The 19,346-nt window shown below is 54.2% G+C and overlaps 1 protein-coding gene across 4 annotated transcripts; it reads left to right on the top strand.

Moving 5' to 3' along the window:
- Positions 1-55: 55 nt before the first annotated feature.
- Positions 56-18,755, top strand: PLD3 (phospholipase D family member 3). Of its 4 annotated transcripts, none has more exons than XM_006941250.4 (12): positions 56-194; positions 10,869-10,961; positions 11,062-11,136; positions 11,225-11,367; positions 11,852-12,035; positions 13,398-13,518; positions 13,596-13,723; positions 14,836-15,036; positions 16,769-16,908; positions 17,394-17,559; positions 18,073-18,172; positions 18,257-18,755. In XM_006941250.4, exons 2-12 carry the CDS (start codon positions 10,935-10,937, stop codon positions 18,442-18,444), a joined length of 1,473 nt encoding a protein of 490 aa, XP_006941312.1. In that variant the 5' UTR covers positions 56-194; positions 10,869-10,934; the 3' UTR covers positions 18,445-18,755. The 4 variants fall into 4 exon arrangements, with proteins under 4 accessions (XP_006941312.1, XP_019675082.1, XP_006941313.1 ...); XM_019819523.2 differs by lacking the exon at positions 56-194 and adding an exon at positions 1,429-1,447; XM_006941251.5 differs by lacking the exon at positions 56-194 and adding an exon at positions 10,184-10,308.
- Positions 18,756-19,346: the final 591 nt, after the last annotated feature.

Here is a 19,346-nt window from a genome sequence, read left to right as displayed (position 1 = left end):
CCACGGTCTCCCAGGCGCTTCGCTCCGCCCCGCTCTAGCGAGGAGCGCAGCCAATGAGACAGGCACATGCCTAGCCCCCGCTAGCCCGCAGTCTTGCCGGAGTGCGCCTGTGCGAGGCGGGGGTGGCCGGGCGGGGCTCCAGCCGGCCAGGTGCGTGCGGGGCTGGGTCCCGGAGTGGGAGACGCGGAGTGCAGGTACTGTGCGATCTGGGGGCGCGGCGCCTCTGTTAGCCTTTTCATGTTGTCCTTCCCGCCGTAATTCATTTCTTCCCTTTTGTCATCCAGTGCCCCTTTATGTAGCCATTCCTCCCCTTGTGTCGCGCCCCGGTTAAATCGTCACCACCCCGCTTCTGTCGGCGTCACCCTCCTTATGTCGCTGTCAGCCGCCTTAATTCGCTTTCGTTCTAAGTCCCTATTGCCACCCTACGTTGCAGTCTTCCCCCTTTAAGTCACCATTGCTTTCCGTCACCTGCTCTCTTCTTTTGTTGCTATTTTTCTTTTATGAAGTCCTCACTGAAGTCGTCATCATACCCCCATGTCACCTTCACACGCCTCGTGTCACCATCTCCTTAAATCGCAGTCACCCTTCCCTTGTGTCATGTTCACTCCATTCCTCCCATGTCACCTTTGCTTCCTAACAGTCACCGTCCATGCCTCATGCTTCTAGTTTTCCCGATAAGGAGCCACTCTGCCTTCCAGTTGTTTCTCTTGCCTCCGTGTTGCCGTCATTTCTCCGTGTCACCTCTCACATACTCACCACCGTATGGGCTAGAGTCCCATCCTGGCGTGTGCCAGAATCCCAGCTCCACCGCTAAACCTTGGGTAACCTTGACCACCTGATCACACCTTTGCAATCTCAGCTTCCTCATCTGTAAAACGCACACAAGGACACCTACATCGAGGACGATTATGAGGATTCTGCAAATTTATTCTTGTGATATGCTCATCCTGATGTGGAGATTTGGACTAATAATGTTATTAACCATGTCACCCTCACCCTCACGCGGTCCCCTTCATCACCTCTTCATTGTCACCTCCCCCCCTCCCCTCGGGTGCCCTCATCATTCCCATGGTGTCGGTACACTCCCTGTGTCATGATACCCTCTGCCATGGCAACCACCCACGCCACCCCACGTCACAGTCTCCATGTTGTCATCTCTGCCACGTCACCACACCTGAGGGGGTGGCCCATCGGCCATCACAAACCTTGCTTGGGTAAATACTTAATCCCTATTTCTGCCTTGTTGGATTGAGTGATCTGCCACCCCCAAAATGAGAGCATTGAGCCGACGCTGTAGTGGGAATCCAGGAGTAGTGTGGGGTGGGGGGAGACTAGCTAGCTTAGACCCAGGTTCCCTTGACTTTTAGAATCGGGGGTACAGAGAGATGAGGCAGGTCCCGGCACACCTCAGTCCAACCTCAGCGACCCTGAATGCCTAGGTAGAGAGGTAAGTATCTTATTCACTCGACTTGCCTTGGGGAGGCAGTGTGAGACAGTGGTTAGCAATGTGTGCCTGGGGGCTGGAACGCTGGTTCCAATCTTGGTTCTAGCACTTAGTACTTAAAAAGTTGCATGGCTTTGAGCAGGTGGCTTAACATCCCTGTGCCTCAGTTGCTGCATCTGCAATATGGCAATAAAAACACAAGGTATTCATTCAACAAATATTTATCAAGCATGTTCTACATGCCCAATACTGTGCTAGGCATGGTGGGACACATCAGTGAACAAAACAGACAAGAGATCCCTGCACCCATGAAGTTTCTATTCTAGCAAGGGTCAAAGACAAGCAGACAGGTAAGTGGATTCTATGATGTGTTAGAAGAAGGGGGAAGAAAAAAGAAGAGGGATGGGAATGCATGGTAAGGGTTATAGTTTCAAATAAGGTGGTCAGGAAAGGTCTTCTGAGATGGTATATTTGAACAAAGACGTGAAGGAGAGGAGAGAGTGACGAGGCTCTACGGGGAAGAGCGTTGTAGGCAGAGAGAACAGCACATGCAAAGGGCCTGAGGTGGGGACACACGTAGAATACTTAAGGAATAGCAAAGAGGCCAGTGAGGGAGGAGAGGGGTGGGGATGAAGCCAGAGGAGTGAGGCGGCAGATCATCTGGATGTCATGGGCCGTGGACAAGACTTTGGCTTTACTCTGAGTGAGACGGGAGCCCATGGGAGGATTTGGAGAAGAGAGACTCAATCTGATGTGACACGATGTGACATGAAACGGCAGCAGCAGCAGCTCCAGAACTTCGACCAAGGATGGATCGGCCAGAGCAGCCTGGCCAGAAGGAGCACCGGAGCTGTCTGCTTAAAGCTGCACTCACATATCCTTTATATTTGGAGAAAGCTTCCGACGTCCCCCTCAAAGACCGGGAGGGAGAGGAGATGTTGCTAGAGTGTCTGCGAAGCCAGTGCCACCTCTTGGTTCACGTGCTGCTGGGGTTGGTGGGGAGGGGTGGCGGACAGCCACGGATCTACAGATGATGAACAACAGGAGAGGCGGCTGTCTACACCTGGGGCCCCGAGGCAGCTCAGGGTCAAATCCTGGCTCCACTGTTTCTTGGCTGTGTCCTTTTGCGCCAATGACTTAACCTCTCTGGGTCTTTAGTTTCCTCATCCATCACATGGGGCTGAGGAAAGGGCTAATTCGGTGAGAAACTGAATACGTAAAGTGCTTCCAGCAGCGCTCGGTTCAGTAACAAGGGGCCCTGCCCTCTCACCCCACTTCCTGCCCTCCCTCCGGGTGGCAAGGAAAAGACATTCTGCCTGTATGTTACATTCATGAATCGGTTTCCGACATCGTGGTATCCTGGAACAGAACTGAGCCCCGGGTTCGAACTCCATACCGACAGACTTGAGATTGTACAACCCGAGCAGAGTTTTCCCTGAACCCTACTGCCTCATCCGAAATGGGGAGAACAGTGCCTTGCCCCCAGATGTGCGGTGGTGTTACTTTTGAACTGAGACATCAGCCACTTTCTCTCTCTCTCTCTCTCTTTTTTTTTTTTTTTAATATTTATTTTGAGAGAGAGAACGAGCAGGGGAGGGGCAGAGAGAGAATCCCAAGCAGGCTCCAAGCCACCAGCGCACAGCCCAATGTGGGGCTCGATCTCACGAACAGTGAGCCGAAATCAAGAGTTGGACGCTTAACCGACTGAATCACCCAGGCACCCCTAACACTTAGTGGTTTTTTTCTTTTAAGTAAGCGCTCCGCCCAACGCGGGGCTTGAACTCATGACCCTGAGATCAAGGGTCGAATGCTCTACCGAATAAGCCAGGCACCCCCATCCACCATTTTCAATTGTGAGGCTATTATGTCCCTCCCCTACTTGTTTTTCTCCAAGGCACATACTATATGCTTCATGCGTCTATCTATTGTCTCACTCCCCCAAAAGAATGTCCTCTTTACTAGGATTTTGTTTTTTTCTGTTTTGTGCTATCTTTCCAGTTTCTACACAGGCCTTATCAGTGAGTAGTCACTGAATACTAGTTGAATGACTAGATGAATGAACTGATACCTACTGTCCCTGTGTTGGGTGGCAATGGGCACACTGCAGCGACTGAGACGGCCCAGCGCTGCCCTCATGGGTTTCATAGTCCAGTGGGAGAAACAAACCCATCACCAGGCCGTGACAGCACAGAGCGGTCAGGGCTGGGGCTGGGGAAACAGAAAGGTCATGTGGGATGGAGAAGCCCAGGGACTGTTGGAACCCAAAGTGGAGGGTGGTTCTGGACCAGCCCGGGAGTCAGGGAGGACTTCCTAGGGGAGGTGGCACATGAGCTGGTAGGAATGAGCAACAGGAAGAGGAGAGAAAGGTGTGCTGGGCAGGAGGAGCAGCTGTGGGAGTGTTTGGTGGTAAAAGTGTGGTTTCAGTTCAGGGAACTGAAAGATATTAAATACGGATGGGACATAAATGAGACAGTAAACCAAAGAGGTTATTAAGGGGAGATCATTCAGGGCTCTGGGAAGCACAGTGAGGAGCTGAGACTTTGTCCTGAGGATGCCAGGGGGTGGTGGGGGGCATAGGTTTTTGAGCGGGAAAGGAACAATTTTCCATTCAGATGGGGGGGGACTAAAAGGGTTGGATAGAGATTGGGAACCAAGGGAGGTGGCGGGAGTGGGGATCCCAGTGGGAGTGGGATCCCTCGATCCCAGAGGGCAGGTCGAGGCTGTGGAGGGGAGAAAAAGGGTGTGTGTGGGAGAGACCTTCAGGATGCCAAGTGGACAAGCTGTGGAGGGTCCAGGACGATGCCCAGGACTCCAGGGGAGTCAGGGCGGTGGGGGGGGGGGGAGGGGTGCTTTCTGAAAGAAGTGACACATAGGCTGAGACCCATAGGATGAATAGGATAGTGTCCTTGAAATGGGGACCCAGAAGAGCAGCAGGTTTGGGAGAGATGCTAAGGACAGTTGAGGACATGGTGGGCGCGAGGGGCTTGGGGACCCCTGGAGAGAAACATCTAGGAGGCCAGGGAGCTTCCAAAGCTGAAATTCAGGCATGAAGTGAGAGCTGGAGACAGCTTTGGGCCCTAGAGGACATGGTAAGAAGTTTGCCCTTGGCCCTGAGGGCAGTGGGGAGCCACAGAACGGTTTTGAGCAGGGATGAGACAGCTTAGATTTTTGAGTTCCAACTCAGAAATATTCACCAATCATGATGTATTTTGTTGTTTTTTACCCATTTGTTTTTCAGACCAAGCATCTTCTCTCCCTAGGAAGGGCACCTTCTAAAGGTCCTTTGAAATAAAGGTTCTACTGCTCAAAACAAAACAAAACAAAGTTTACAAAACCAGTGCTCTGTTCCGTTTTCTGTAGACTTGACCTCAGGCGATTGTTCAGTCCGAAGGGGTCTGCACAATCAAGTGAAAATCAGCTCCTTCAAACACAAGAACGTTTCTGTTTTGAACCATATGGAAGGCCCATAGGTTTGTAAATGTTTCCTGGGGTGTAGTCTGGTGCTTCAGCAGCCAACTGGCCCTGCACCCTCCTTTGCCCTCTCAGGTGGCTTGAATCAAACTTAAACTGAATTTTACTCTCAGGCTGAAAGGCTGTAATCTGCACCCACCCATCTGCTCTGGGCTTAGAGCACAAGCTGGTTATCATTGTGTATAAAAAAATGTCACTGGGTCTAGAGAGACCCCTGTGAACATCTTTTTTCAAAGGTTTCCATTCTACCCCATTTCTTCTGTTGCCAACAAACATTTATTGAGTGGTTGTGATGTGCTGGGCACAGACTTAGCTTTTTAAGGGACACATAAGTCTATCTGTGCTAAAAGTGTGTACAGAGTACTAGGGGATACACAGATGTCACCAAGAAGCTTGTTTGGGGGTATTTTGCTATGCTGCCTGTCTCCCATGGATGGGTTCATTGACAGATGTGAGGTTGGTATATTTGTTTCCCCATTGGTCTGAGGAGGAAAGTAAAGCTCCGAGAAGGGAGTCTTGGTTCCCAGGAATACATGGCTAAGCTCTGAACCCAGGGCGGTAGGACTCTGAGACCCACCCCTTAAACCATTCAGAGTTCACCAAGCCTCCACCCCCTAGATGAGTATGAGATGATCCCCCACCCTTTCTTGTTTTTTGTTTTTTTTTTTTTTTAAGTTTACTTATTTATTTTGAGAGAGAGTGCATGCACACATGCGTGCAAGCTGGGGAGGGGCAGAGAGAGGGGACAGAGGATCCAAAGCAGACTCTGCATTGACAGCACAGAGCCCGATGCAGAGCTCAGACTCACAAACCATGAGATCGTGACCTGAGCCAAAGTCAGACGTTCAACCGACTGAGCCACCCATGAGTTGTGCCCCATGAGACGATCCCCATTCTGTAGATGGGCCAGCAAGGCTCAGAGAGGTAAAGCCCCATGCCTGAGGTCACTCAGTAAGAGTGACAAGTGGGATTTGAACCCTAGACTCTGCAACGTAAAACACTGGTATGGAGGAGGGATCAAATCTCCTGCCCCCACCCAAGGGAGGGGTGTTCAGGGAGCTGTGACCCAGCACGTGTCTCCGAAACCCAGTGGGTTTTGCTTCCTCCTTTTCTGTGGGCTGTAGTATCACACTCCAAGGCAGGCAGGGCACAAGCCAAGGGACCAGGGATATCCTCTGGGCTGGGAGGGGCACCCTTGCAGACAGAGGTACATCCCATGACCAAGGAAGCAGAGCATAAGGATCAACCTGGGCATTGCCCAGGGACCCCGTAGGGGTTCTGGGTTACTGGCAACACAGGAACTGAGCCAAGCTGAGGAAAATGCCCAGCACCTGCCAGCCTAGCTCTGTCAGTCTAGCTGTCTGCTCCCACCTTTGATCTCACCCTGCCCTGCGTCCCCTTCCTCCCAGGGATTGGGATAGGGATGCTGGATACTTAATCCAGCTAAAGCTTTTTTTTTTTTTTTTTTGGAGACTGTGATATGGAGGAAAGGGCACTCAAGCTAAGAGCTTGAGCCTCATAATTTAATTTCCACACAAGCCCTATGCATTTAAAAAATTAAGTGGTCACTAAAGCCCTACAATAAAAAGCATCTTGTCTTGGGGGTGGCAGGGGGAAAATGGTGCCTTTTTTCTTTTTCTTTTTTTTTTTGTCAGGAGCCTTGACACAATCACATTTATTGAGAACCTCTCACGTGTCCATTCTATACACTTGAGAGGTATTAATCCCTTTAGTTCAAAGGAGCCCCTTCTCAAATTGTGTATGTTCAGAACACACAACACGCAGTGTTATGTATTCATTCGTTCGTTCGTTCGTTCATTTCATTTCTTTCTGGCCTTTTCCCAAGTTGACCTTCCCCAGATCAGCTATTGGGGCACTATCCGTGGCAGTTGTTTGGGCCCAAACCCCTGGCTGTACCACACACACACACACACACACACACACACACACACACACACACACACAGGTCTGTTCCCCACACAGCCAGAGGGAGCCTGCAAACACACGAATGAGTTTCCTGTGGCTGCTATCACACGTTACCACAAATTGAGTGGCTTAAGACAACCAAAATGTATTCTCACCATTCTGGAGGCCAGACATCCAAACTCAAGGTGTTGACGGGGCCAACACCCCCCTTGAGGCTCTAGGGGAGATTCTCGTGACTCCAGGCATACCTGGGTTTGTGGGCATATCTCAGCAATCTCGGCATCCCTGGTCACGTGGTCTCCTCTGTCTCTTCTCTTCCTGTCTCTTAAAGACACTTGTCATTGGATTTAGAGCCCACCCATATAATCCAGGATGATGTCATCTCAACATCCTTAATGACCTCTGCAAAGACCCTTTTTCCAACTAAGGTCACATTCACAAGTCCTGGAGATTATGGCCATATTGGACATATCTTTTTTGAGGCCAGCAGTCAACCAACTACAACACCCTAGGCAGATCATGTCTGTTCTCTGCTCAGAGCCTACCCATGGCCCCGACCTTCTCACCACAATCCAGGCAGCCCTGCACAATCTGGCCCTGTCACCCCTCTGACTGTTCTCTCCTCCTCATAGCCCACCCCACTACAGACACACTGGCCTTGTTCTTCCCAGTACACATCAAGCACACTCCTGCCTCTGGGCCTTTGCACTGGCTATTCCCTCTGCTTGACACACTCTCTAAGAAGTCCATGTAGCTCCTTCCCTCCCCTCCTTGAAGTTTTTTCCAGGTATCCCCTTCTCAGTGAGGCTTTTCCTGACAATCCCAACTCCTCCCCCCCACCCCGTCCCACTTCCCTGATTCTCTGTGGCATGTATTACCTTCTAACATAATTTACTTATTTTTGTATCTGTCTTCCCTGGTGTCTGTTTTGTTCACAGTGGTATTTCCAGTGCCTCAAACAATAGCTGGTACATAGCTACTCAGTAAGTATGTGTAAAATCAACGAACAGCCTTATGAAAAGTAGGTACTATTCTCACCATGCCCATCTTACAGATGGGAAAACTAAGGCACAGATTCATTGTCACTTCTCAAGGTCAAACAGTCACAAGAGCACTGAGGATCCTATTCAAGTCAGGCATCTGGCTCTGGAATCCACAGTATTACCTGCCTTATAGTCTAATACAGTCTAACCTACCTCTCCATTTTATTTATTTATTTATTTATTTATTTATTTATTTATTTATTTATTGAGAGCGAGTAAGCACAAATGTGAGCAGGGGAGGAGCAGAGGCAGAGGGAGCAGAGCCCAACCCTGAGATCATGACGAACCAATATCAAGAATCAGACTCTAAATCAACCGACCAAGCCACCTGGGCACCCTACTAGTTTTTTGGTTGCTTTTTTTTTTTTTTTTAAACACCTTAAGTGTATTTTTTTAAGTTTATTTATTTTGAGACAGAGAGGGAGACAGAATCCCAAGCAGGCTCCACCTCATGAATGCAGCACTCAATCTCCTGAACCATGAGATCATGACCTGAGCCACAATCGAGAATTGGCCACTTAACCAACAGAGCCACCCAGTTGCTCCTTAGGTGTATTTTGATAAAAATATAGCAGAAATTAAAAGTAAACCCTTTATTTCAGACCTGTAATCACCATACAAGTTGAAAGCCAAAATGCCACTAATAATCTGAATGAAGTGCATGCTAGTTTCTACCTATTTTTTGGTGTATTAATGGCCATTCCAATTCTCGGCCTCATTGTGCCCAGTCCCATGCCTCGCACCTCCGTGCCCAACCTCTCCCCCAGTTTTTTGTTCACTTTATTTTCCCTAATTTTACATCGCTTGCGGTTCCAACCCCATATTTTGTTGTTGTTGTTTTAGAGTTATCTACATCCAAAGTGGGGCTCAAACCCACAATCCCGAGACTAAGAGTCACAGGCTCTACTGGCTGAGCCAGCCAGGCGCCCCTCAACCCCGTGTTCTTCAATAAAACCTTTCTCACCAAGGCTTTTGCAAATAAATAAAAGGCAAATGTTTCCTGCCCCAAGCCTCCCCTCGCCCACCTGGCAACCCTGCGGTCAGCCACCTCTAAGATTGTTTTCTGCTGCTTCTGGTGACCTCTGAAGTTCCAAATAACCTTGGTCTGTTACCATTTCTTGCTGGATCCATTTGGCCCATCCCCATTTGTCTCCCTGCTATGAGAGGAGGGGCTCTAGCTGTGCTCAGCCCTTGCCAATCTGGGATCTGACGTTGTGGGTGAAGGGGTTTCCAAATTATCCTTTCACGTGTAGGCTGGATCTTCCGGTAACGCGGAAGGGGGGCGGGGGGGAACCTAGCTCCCTTTTGCAATTTTCTTCTTTCCTTCTTTTTTAAAATCTCAGTAATGCGTGCCGTGGGACGCAACCCCTGTGTTGGCTTTATAATTATTTCTTAATCTGCACAGAGATTTTTTTTTCCCTCTACTTTTCTGTAAGTCGCTTATATTGCACAATTTTTAAAAAGAAAATAGGCGTACAATAAAAAGCAATCCTCACCCACCCCAAATGCCACTCGAGGCAACCCCTTCTGACGTTGTCGCATCTCTCAGTGATCATCCTTTTCTGCATCCATCTGTTGACTTCTTGCGCGGACGGAGGGGAGGGCGCCCCGCCCCTGTTGTACTGGGAAAGGTGGGCGGGGAGGGGTTCTTCAATTCTTTTCGTCAGCGGTGGTCTTAAATCCTGCTTGGGAAAAAGGAGATGGGAAATGGGAAATCTTGCTTAATCTTCCAGCCGGAGCCTGGATTTCCGAAACAAAATTTTTAAAATCCCTATCAAAATATCAGTTGGCTTTTTTTAAAGAAATTAAATAGTTATCCAAACAGACTCCAACAGAAAACCCACAGTCTCCTTCCACCACCCCGCTCATCCCCCCCTTCCCAACCCCATAGCTTGAGTTGTGCCTTCTGATTTTATTCGCTGCCTCTGAAAATCATATTATTCAACCTTGATCGCTCCACTTTATTTTATAAGGCTTTTAAAATTTTTTGAGTATAATTGACATTTTATACGGGTTTTTTTTTTTTTAACAATTTTATTTATTTTTGACTAGGTAATACATGCCCATGATACAAAAATTCACAAGGTTTGTAGACAAGATGCGGGGTTTCTTTTTCTCTTTACCTGTACCCTCCCTACCCCACCCCGGGGCTCTGGGGGATATGGGTGGCAAAGCCCATCCCCCAGCCAAGTACTCTCCGCACCCCGGCCAGGTTGGCGGGACCGTATCTGGGGGACCGGAGCCCCCCTTCTCCCTGCGGTGAGCCGGGGCGGCCTGCGCACTGCGCAGACTCCCCGCTGCAGTGGGCGGAGCCCCGTCTGGCCCCGCCCCCTCCTTCCTCCCGCCCCTGCTTAGCCTGTTGGGGCAGAAGCTGGGGCCCCGCGGAGGTAGCAGCTGCCGCCTGCGGAGTGAGTCCCCTCCGGGGTAAGGTGGCGGAGGATGGCTCGGGGGATGGGCTGGGGGCTGGCGGTGAGGCCCCGAGGGTTCCGGGCTCCCGGCTTGAGCTGTCTGGTGGGTACCTAATGGTGATGGCAGAGGAGCCACCTGGAAAATGCTCCCTGGGTGGTCTTCGGGCTGCGAGAAGCCAGGCAAAGATTTGGGGCTTCACTGACCCCATCCGGAGTGGTCTTCTTGGGAATGTCTATATTAGAGCTCAGAGAAGGGAAGATGCTAATAGGGAGCGTAATAATGAGGAGCAGGATGGGCGCTAAGGGGGAGGGGGCAGGGTGGGCGCTAAGGGGGACAGTGTAGGCACCATGGAATGATGGGAAGAAAGCAAGGCGTTAGACTTTGAGGGATTTCGAAAACCCTGCTGACCAGCGGTCAGCTTCCTCCTTTTGGGGTGGCGGGCCCCATGCCAGTGATCCCGTGCTTACAGACAAGGAGACCCAATGGATCCCGTGAGCCCGACACTACTCTGCTTTCCGTGATGTTCCCCCAAAGCCCGGAAACCCCACCACAGTGCCAGCTTTTGTTCCCCACAGTTTGGAGACCCTGACACACCCACTTGCCCCGCCTGGGCTCCACATATCCCCTGGCTGCCTGGCAAGATGAAGCCTAAGCTGATGTACCAGGAGGTAGGTGGATCTGGGGCCCCGTGGGGTGGGGCTGGGTGCAGTGGAGGGCAGAGACCCTGCCAAGCTGCCCTGTCACCCCCCTACCATACCCATTCCCCAGCTAAAGGTGCCTGCTGAGGAGCCCGCCAATGAGCTGCCCATGAATGAGATTGAGGCTTGGAAGGCTGCGGAGAAGGTAGGAGCCCGCCACCACCCTCACCCTGTCTCAGGTGTGGGCTGGGCTGGTCGCCTTGGGCTGGCTGATGGCCTCCTCTTCCCCACAGAAAGCTCGTTGGGTCCTGCTGGTCCTCATCCTGGCGGTCGTGGGCTTCGGAGCCCTGATGACTCAGCTGTTTCTATGGGAATACGGCGACTTGCATCTCTTCGGGCCCAACCAGCGCCCAGCCCCCTGCTACGACCCCTGCGAGTAAGTTGAGGCGGGGGAGGGGTCTCGGGCAGTGGGGGGAAAGAGCCCTGCTAGGACCCGGAGGCTTACACATTGAGCAGGGACTGCCCTGAGCCACAGCCGGTGCCTGGGACAGGGGGAGGTGATCTGATCGCAGACTCCCAAATGCACCGTCACAGGGCCTTTCCTCCATCCCCCACCCCTCCCCCCAACACTGTTCCCATGACAGCCACAGCATCATTTTCTGTCCGTGTCTGTGAGCAAACCAGCACACACACAGACACACGCACGGCATCTTCCGACACATGTGTGGACAGACACACACACGCACAAATAGCCGCATGCGCAGCCTGCCTTCCACTCGTCTAGACGAACAAATGCACAGACGCACAGAATCGTGAGTACAGGCACACACAAATATCCTCCGTGGACGGACAGGGGAGCACTCATGTTCCAGCCGGTTGTCTCTGGCCCCCTGTGGCTGATACCACCCCCCACCCCCCAGAGCAGTGCTGGTGGAGAGCATTCCAGAGGGCCTGGACTTCCCCAATGCCTCCACGAGCAACCCATCCACCAGCCAGGCCTGGCTGGGCCTGCTCGCCGGTGCCCACAGCAGTCTGGACATCGCCTCTTTCTACTGGACTCTCACCAACAATGACACCCACACTCAGGAGCCCTCTGCCCAGCAGGTACCTGGCAACATGGGCCCTGGCTGGCAGCAGGGGCGGTGGGAGCCATTGGGGGGAGGTGGGGGGGAGTGAAGGGGGTTCCCCTGCAGCCCAGGAGACAGATGGGCACGTCTCACACAGTGGGTTGGACACAGGTGATTGAAAGCAACTGTCTTCACATGGCGCTCTGGACTGGGGGCGTTTGTCACGGTCATCTGGAGGCCTCTGAAGGTCAGGGTGTGGGTCTGGTTACCAGGGATTAGGCTGACAGCAGTTGCTCGCCCAGACCCTGTCACACAATGAAATGGAAGAGTAGGTAACAGCCCAGCCTCAAGCCAGCCTGCCGCCTCCCAGCCATGTGACCTTGGGCAGGTCACTGCCGCTCTCAGGCCTCAGCTTCCACATCTATAGAATGGGGCCAATAGCTAGCACTTGCCGCTTACAAGAATAAATCCATGCAGATTCCAGCACGGTCTCTGACAACCATCGCCCCCCCCATCAGCGTTTGCTTTATATCCTTGTCAAGGTCTACAGACACACTTAAAAAACATAAAACCTCAAGATGTGAAAAGGACCAGCCTGGGCAGGTAACCCCTTCCTTGAAAGACACACTGACTTGGTCCCTTCTTGTTTTCCTCCCCCTGCTGCCTCTTTTTGTCAGAAGCGGGCTTAACATTTATTAAAATTGCGGGGCTCCTCAAGCACTGCCCGAAAACATAATCACAGAAGTTAAAAATGATTGGAGTGCTCCCTCCCCGCCGGCTCCCCCTGGAGTGGTTCAAAGCACAAAGCACAGACTTAGGAGGCAGGTGACCTGGGTTCAGATCCCACTTCACCACTGAGTTCTCCGATGCCAGCTTTCTCCTCCGCACCTCCGGGATTTTACTCAGACCTGCCTCATCAGTGAGAGCAGTGAGGAGTCTGTGAGTTCAGATGTGAAGGGGCTTAGGGTGGGGCCTGGCTCACAGTAGGAACCAGGGAATCCTTGGCTGTGGTTCTTACAGTTTTTGGCACCATTGGGCCTCACCCTATACCTTCCTGGATCCCCAGCCCGTGCCGTGCCCCCAACATCTGAGAGGGTGCATGGAGGCCCCTGTGCTGCCAAGCTTTGATGCTTCCAAGGCAAGATCTTGGGGAAGTCCCTGGAAGGACAGGACTGGCAGGGAGGCCCTGGTGTGGCCCAGAGCACCAGTAATTAACCAGATGAAAGGTTTTCATAGCTTAGCCTGTAAAGCCATCTCTCCGTGTCCCGGCTAATGGAAAGCCTGTTCGGTCCTGATCACAAATTGAAATGCAAAATCAAGACGGCCTTTTTTGGGGGGTGCCGCATGGGGTGGGAGAGCTGGCGGGCCCAGCCTCTCAGAGGCTCTCCCCTCCCTACAGGGTGAGGAGGTCCTCCGGCAGCTACAGGCCCTGGCACCTCAAGGCGTGAAGGTCCGCATCGCCGTGAGCAAGCCCAACGGGCCCCAGCCGCAGGCTGACCTGCAGACCCTGCTGCAAAGTGGTGAGCCAAGGGGCAGCCGTGGGGGGTGCCGGGCCAGGGGCCATCCGAGCCGGCTCCCGACAGCCTGTCTGCCCCAGGTGCCCAGGTCCGCATGGTGGATATGCAGAAGCTGACCCATGGCGTCCTGCACACCAAGTTCTGGGTGGTGGACCAGACCCACTTCTACATCGGCAGCGCCAACATGGACTGGCGCTCCCTGACCCAGGTCTGCCTGCACCCTGCCCTCCCACCCTTCCCGGCCTCTCCCCGCTCCCACAGGGCGCCCGGCCTCCAACCACACCCCTCTTCCATCCCAGCATCTTCTGTGTCCAGTCTCTGCAATGGCTTCCTTCCTACCTCCTACCAGGCCTCCCTAAACGTCCCCAAATCCAGCCCAGCCCTCACTGCCTTCCCCCCCGCCCGCGGAAGCCTGGGGTTTCCTCTGATCCCCGATGACAGCTGCCAGCCCTTCTGCATTCAAGGCCCTGTCCACCGATTTGCCCTTCATTATTCATTCCCTGAGTGCCTGCTCTAAGCCCAGGCCTGTCCTGGGAGATACTAGGAACGTGGTGGTAAGCAATGGACCTCTGGGAACTGTCAGTCCAGTGCAGAGGCAGGCTGGTCACCAGGCAGTGCGGCAGCCCAGAGGGCCAGGGCCAGGATGGGGGACCCAGTCTGGAGTATCAGCGAAAGTCTTCCAAAGGAGGTGACAGCTAATATGATAGCTGAAAGATCTGTAAGAGTTAGCGTGAGACGGGAAAGAAAGTACGGCTTAGGCAATGATCCTTTATTTCCTCAGCAAATAACTCCCAAGCCCCTAACAGCACCAGCTCTGGGGGAGATGCTGAAGATACAGCCGTGGCTGAGACATCCCTGGTGGCTGTCTTCCCAGTCCAGCGTCACTAGAGAGAAAAATGAGGGAAATCCAAGGGACCGTGAAAGCCCAGAGGAATGCCCGACACAGTCTGGGCAGTCAAGAGAGGGTTCCTGGAGGAGGAGGCTGTCAGCCGAGCCCTAAGAATGAGTAGGAGCTGGTTCTGTGGAGGGTAGAAACAAAAGCATGGGCAAAAGTTTGGGAAACCTGGCACTTCAGAATAACCAAAGGATTTTTGCCAGAACTTGACGAGTTCTTAGGCTTGAGTCAAATCCACGCCCACCTTAGGACTTTAGTCCTGGTGGTGGCGGCGGGGCTGGGGACGGAGGGGCAGAAAGATGGGGAGGTTGAGAGGCAAGGGGCAGGAAGGAAGGCTGAGGGGGGTGGAAGAGGGGGCTGTGAGTGTTCATGCCATCCGTGGGTGCCAGGCTACCACCCCCAGGCTCAGCACTGCCCTCCCACAGGTCAAGGAGCTAGGCGTGGTCATGTACAACTGCAGCTGCCTGGCTCGGGACCTGACCAAGATCTTTGAGGCCTACTGGTACCTGGGCCAGGCGGGCAGCTCCATCCCGTCAACCTGGCCCCGGCCCTATGACACGCGCTACAATCAAGAGACACCAATGGAGATCTGTCTCAACGGAACCCCTGCTCTGGCCTACCTAGCAGTGAGTCTTTGGGAAGAGGGGCCCTGTCACAGTCTCTGCCTAACCCTGCCCAGTGATGGGGACGGGGCGTCCTGGCCACTCACTCTGGCTCACTCTGCCTGGTCTGGGGCCGGGGCCGTGTCTCAACCTCCCTAGGCCTCGGTTTTCTCTCCTGCCACGTCTAGGGAGGTACAGCTGTGTTCATGCAAGCCCCCGGTGCCTCTGTGCTGTCCCAGATAGCGAGCGGCTCTTTGCGTTTAAATCGGCTAAAAATTAAACATGGCCAAGAATTCAGTTCCTTGGTTGCCTCAGCCACATTTCAAGTGCTCGGTAGGCACATGCGGCAGATGGCTACCACACCGAGCGGTGCAGATACATATAGAACATTTCCATCGCTGTGGAAGGTTCTCTTGGACAGCATCCGCGGTCGCCTGTAGCAGACGCTGAGCCCTGTAGACAAGGCGCTGCTGTTTTCAGCTGCTGAGACTTTCACCAGTTGGGGCGGCCAGTCCGGGTGTCTTTTGGTCCCCCTGAGCAAGTGACCTGGCCAAGCCCAGAGTTCTGGTGGAGGGCCACACAAAGGCACGGATGCAGGGACCCATGATTTACAGGGGTCCTTTGCTCCGGTGGCCTCGCCAGGAAGGTTAAGCGTTCCCCTGTTACCACTTCCCCTTCAGAGCTTGAGTTTGCTCATCTGTCACAAGGATGGAGGGAAATAGGTAAAGGGCATGGTGTGGTACGGTACATAGGCAAGATCAGCAATGAGCAAGTCAGGGACAAAAGTGGTTAGAGGTCCTTAAACCTGAGCACGCATCAGAAGCATGGCGCTGGGGCAGGGGGCGGGCGGGGAGGGTGGCTGTTAAAACCCAGACTCCTGGGCCCCGTCCCAGCACCCTGGCTCAGTATGCCGTCCGTGTGCAGTGAAGCCCAAGAATCTGCAATTCTTTTTTCTTTTAATTTTTTTAATGTTTATTTGTTTTTGAGAGAGACAGACAGACAGACAGAGCATGAGCAGGCGAGGGGCAGAGAGAGAGGGAGACGCCGAATGTGAAGCAGGCTCCAGGCTCTCAGCACAGAGCCGGACACAGGGATCAAACCCACGAACCCGTGTGATCATGACCTGAGGCAAAGTCAGACACTCAGCTGACTGAGCCCCCAGGCGCCCCCCCCGCCCCGCCCCCCAGCCAAGAATTTGCAATTCTAACAAGTTCCAGGTGATGTTGTCTGTGCTGGACCAGGACCCTTATGTCAGGAACCCCTGTGTTAGAGCGTAAATTCTCTTTTTTCTTAATGTTTATTTATTTCTTTTGAGAGAGAGCTTGCACAAGCAGGGGAGGGGCAAAGAGAGAGGGAGAGAGAGAGAATCCCAAGCAGGCTGTGCTATCAGTGCAGAGACTCATGTGGGGCTTGAACTCATGAGCCGTGAGATCATGCCCTGAGCTGAAATCAAGAGTCCAATGCTTAACCGACTGAGCCACCCAGGTGCCCCTCGCATGAATTCTGGAACCAGACAGCCTAGGTTCAAATCCTGGCTCCATTTGTCAGCTGTGTGACCTTAGGCAAATCACTTACCCTCTCTGAGCCTCAGTTTCCTCACCTATAAAGTGGACGTGGTAATTATCCCAACCTTTCCCGGAGGCTGAGAATTCAGTGCAATCCGCAGGACCTGGCGTGGGACAATTTGTCTGTGCCTGGGGTCCACTATGATGGCACCCTTGGCAAGGCACGTGTCTTGACTGCCCCCTCCCTGCAGAGTGCGCCCCCACCACTGTGTCCCAGTGGCCGCACCCCAGATCTGAAGGCCCTGCTCAATGTGGTGGACAACGCCCGGAGTTTCATCTACGTTGCGGTCATGAACTACCTGCCCACCATGGAGTTCTCCCACCCACGCAGGTGCCACTGCTGCATGGACGGGGCTTGAGGCAGGCAACCACCATGAATGGAAGAGGCAGTGGGAGACAGAGTGATGAGGCCACAAAGCAGGCAGGGGACCCAGGCAAAGGGAAACCACAGGGAGAGGCAGAGGAGACAGGGATGGGGGATTTGGATACTCAAGACAGGGTGGGGCGGGGGGGACAGAGGAAAGGATGACAGTACTGGGGGGTTGGGGACAGGGCGGCGGACCTGAGGCCTGGGGCAGGGGTTGCGCGGTGTAGGATTTCTCAAGTTAGGGAGCAGGGAGTATGGGCTGGAAACAGGATGAGGAGCTTGGGGGGCAGGAGTGGGAGCCAGAAACGGGATGGGGCACGTGGGATTTAAGGAGGCAGGAACAGAACTGGGAGCCCGAGATAGGGCGGTCTTGGGATTTGAAGGCGCTCGGCAGCTGGAGCAGGCCTCAGGGTGAGGCCGTAGGTGAAGCTGTCCTCTGAATCCCCCAGGTTCTGGCCCGCCATTGACGACGGGCTCCGGCGGGCTGCCTATGAGCGGGGCGTCAAGGTGCGCCTGCTGGTCAGCTGCTGGGGACACTCTGAGCCATCCATGCGGGCCTTCCTGCACTCCCTGGCCGCGCTGCGTGACAACCACACCCACTCCGACATCCAGGTGGTAAGTGCCCCCCCGGCCCTACCCCTCGGACCTGAAGACAGCCCTCAAGGAGCTCACCTGTCACCTGACAGGGACGACCCAGATGGACAGGGCTGTGCCATGACGGGGAGACGGTGGGTCCAGGCAGGAGGACAGGGCACAGGGAGAGGGGGCAGGGTCCAGACAGAGGAGACATGGACGGAGGCATCACGGCCAGGATAGGGGGGTCCTCCCGGGAGGCATCTGCCCCAGTGGGGGGGGTGTCAAGGAGGACTTTTTGGAAAAGGGGACATCTGTGGTGAGACCAAAGGACGAATAGGAGCTGTTCTAGAAGGAATGGCAAACAAGGCAGCTGGTTCCTCCCTGGTAGCAGACACCCACTCCGCTGGGCCCCATTCTGGCTCTCACAGTTCTGTGGGAAACGGCTGAGTCCCTAGTCCTGCAAACCTGCTTCCACTCCCCACCCCAGACCCTGGCTTGTCCCCAACCCCACCCTGCATCTCACGCTCCTTCCCGTTCTCCCCTCGCCCTCAGAAACTCTTTGTGGTCCCTGCGGATGAGGCCCAGACCCGGATCCCATACGCCCGCGTCAACCACAATAAGTACATGGTGACTGAACGCGCCACCTACATCGGTGAGTGTCCTGAGCTCCGCCAGGGGGATGGAAAGGGAGTCTGGTCACAGCCGTGGGCTCTGACTCTCTGACCCCACCCGGCAGGAACCTCCAACTGGTCCGGCAGCTACTTCACGGAGACGGCGGGCACCTCGCTGCTGGTGACACAGAATGGGCGTGGTGGCCTGAGGAGCCAGCTGGAGGCCGTTTTCCTAAGGGACTGGGACTCCCCTTACAGCCATGACCTTGACACCTCAGCTGACAGCGTGGGCAATGCCTGTCGCCTGCTGTGAGGCCGCAGTCCCGCAGACAGGCCGAGGCCTGCGAGGCCCCCACGGACCCAGATATCCCGGGTCCCGGCCCCTGTCCCCGTGCCCCCGCTTCTGTGTGTCCCGTTGTGGCTCCACTGGCTCTCCCCTGCTCTCCCACCTCTACCTCCACCCCTGCCAGCCTGACGCTGTGGCCCCAGGACCCGGCCCAGCTGGGGGAGGGATCAGCCCCCGAAGAAATGGGGGTGCATGCTGGGCCCGGCCCCCTGGCCCACCCCCCTTTCCAGGGCAAAGAGGGCTCAAGGTTATAAGAAGAAGTAAATAACTTGTCTGTACAGCCTGTGCCTGGCTCAGTGATGTGAAGTGAGGTGTCGGGGTCGGGGACAGCTGGCATGGGCCTCTCCTGGAGACGTAGTGCTCGCTGAGCCCTCAGCATGTCAGCGGTGTGGCTTGGCAAATCCTGAACCCACAGCACGTGCTGTGCCTTTAGCATGTATTTGGCACGTGCTGGGCTCTCGGTGTGCAATGCACATGAACCAGTACGTGCTGAGCATGTAGCGTGTGACCATGTGGACTGGCACGAGCTGACCCCCACGTGGCCAGCCCCACGCTGCTGCACACTCAGCGTGGCGTTCCCAGCCTCCCAGCCAGACGGGCACACGCTGACCCGTCACCGTGTCCCCCAGGGTGGGCTCGCATGTCTGAACACTGGAGTGTGCACCGAGCGTGAATTTCTGCCTGCCAAGTGAATTGACACTTAGCGTGACCCAAGCATGGGTGAGTGCATGCCAAGCCTGTGCACGTGGCAAGGGCAGGTCAACAGATGAGACCTGGGCATTTGGCGAGCTTGGGTTGGCAACTGCTGAACACCGGGAATGATCTGAGGGTGGATTCTCCCGTGCCAAGCACGTAGCATATTTAGGGGG

Source organism: Felis catus, chromosome E2, assembly GCF_018350175.1.
Source record: "Felis catus isolate Fca126 chromosome E2, F.catus_Fca126_mat1.0, whole genome shotgun sequence".
Lineage (NCBI taxonomy): Eukaryota > Metazoa > Chordata > Mammalia > Carnivora > Felidae > Felis > Felis catus.
The sequence above is the reverse complement of the archived record's forward strand: the minus strand, read 5'-3'. Positions and strand labels throughout refer to the sequence as shown.

Bases quoted from the DNA above. Each gene is read 5' to 3' on its own strand.
- PLD3 (XM_006941250.4), top strand. From the start codon at position 10,935: ATGAAGCCTAAGCTGATGTACCAGGAG. The intron at 11,368-11,851 runs GTAAGTTGAGGC...CCCACCCCCCAG, and splicing joins CCCTGCTACGACCCCTGCGA to AGCAGTGCTGGTGGAGAGCA. The intron at 16,909-17,393 runs GTGCCACTGCTG...TGAATCCCCCAG, and splicing joins GAGTTCTCCCACCCACGCAG to GTTCTGGCCCGCCATTGACG.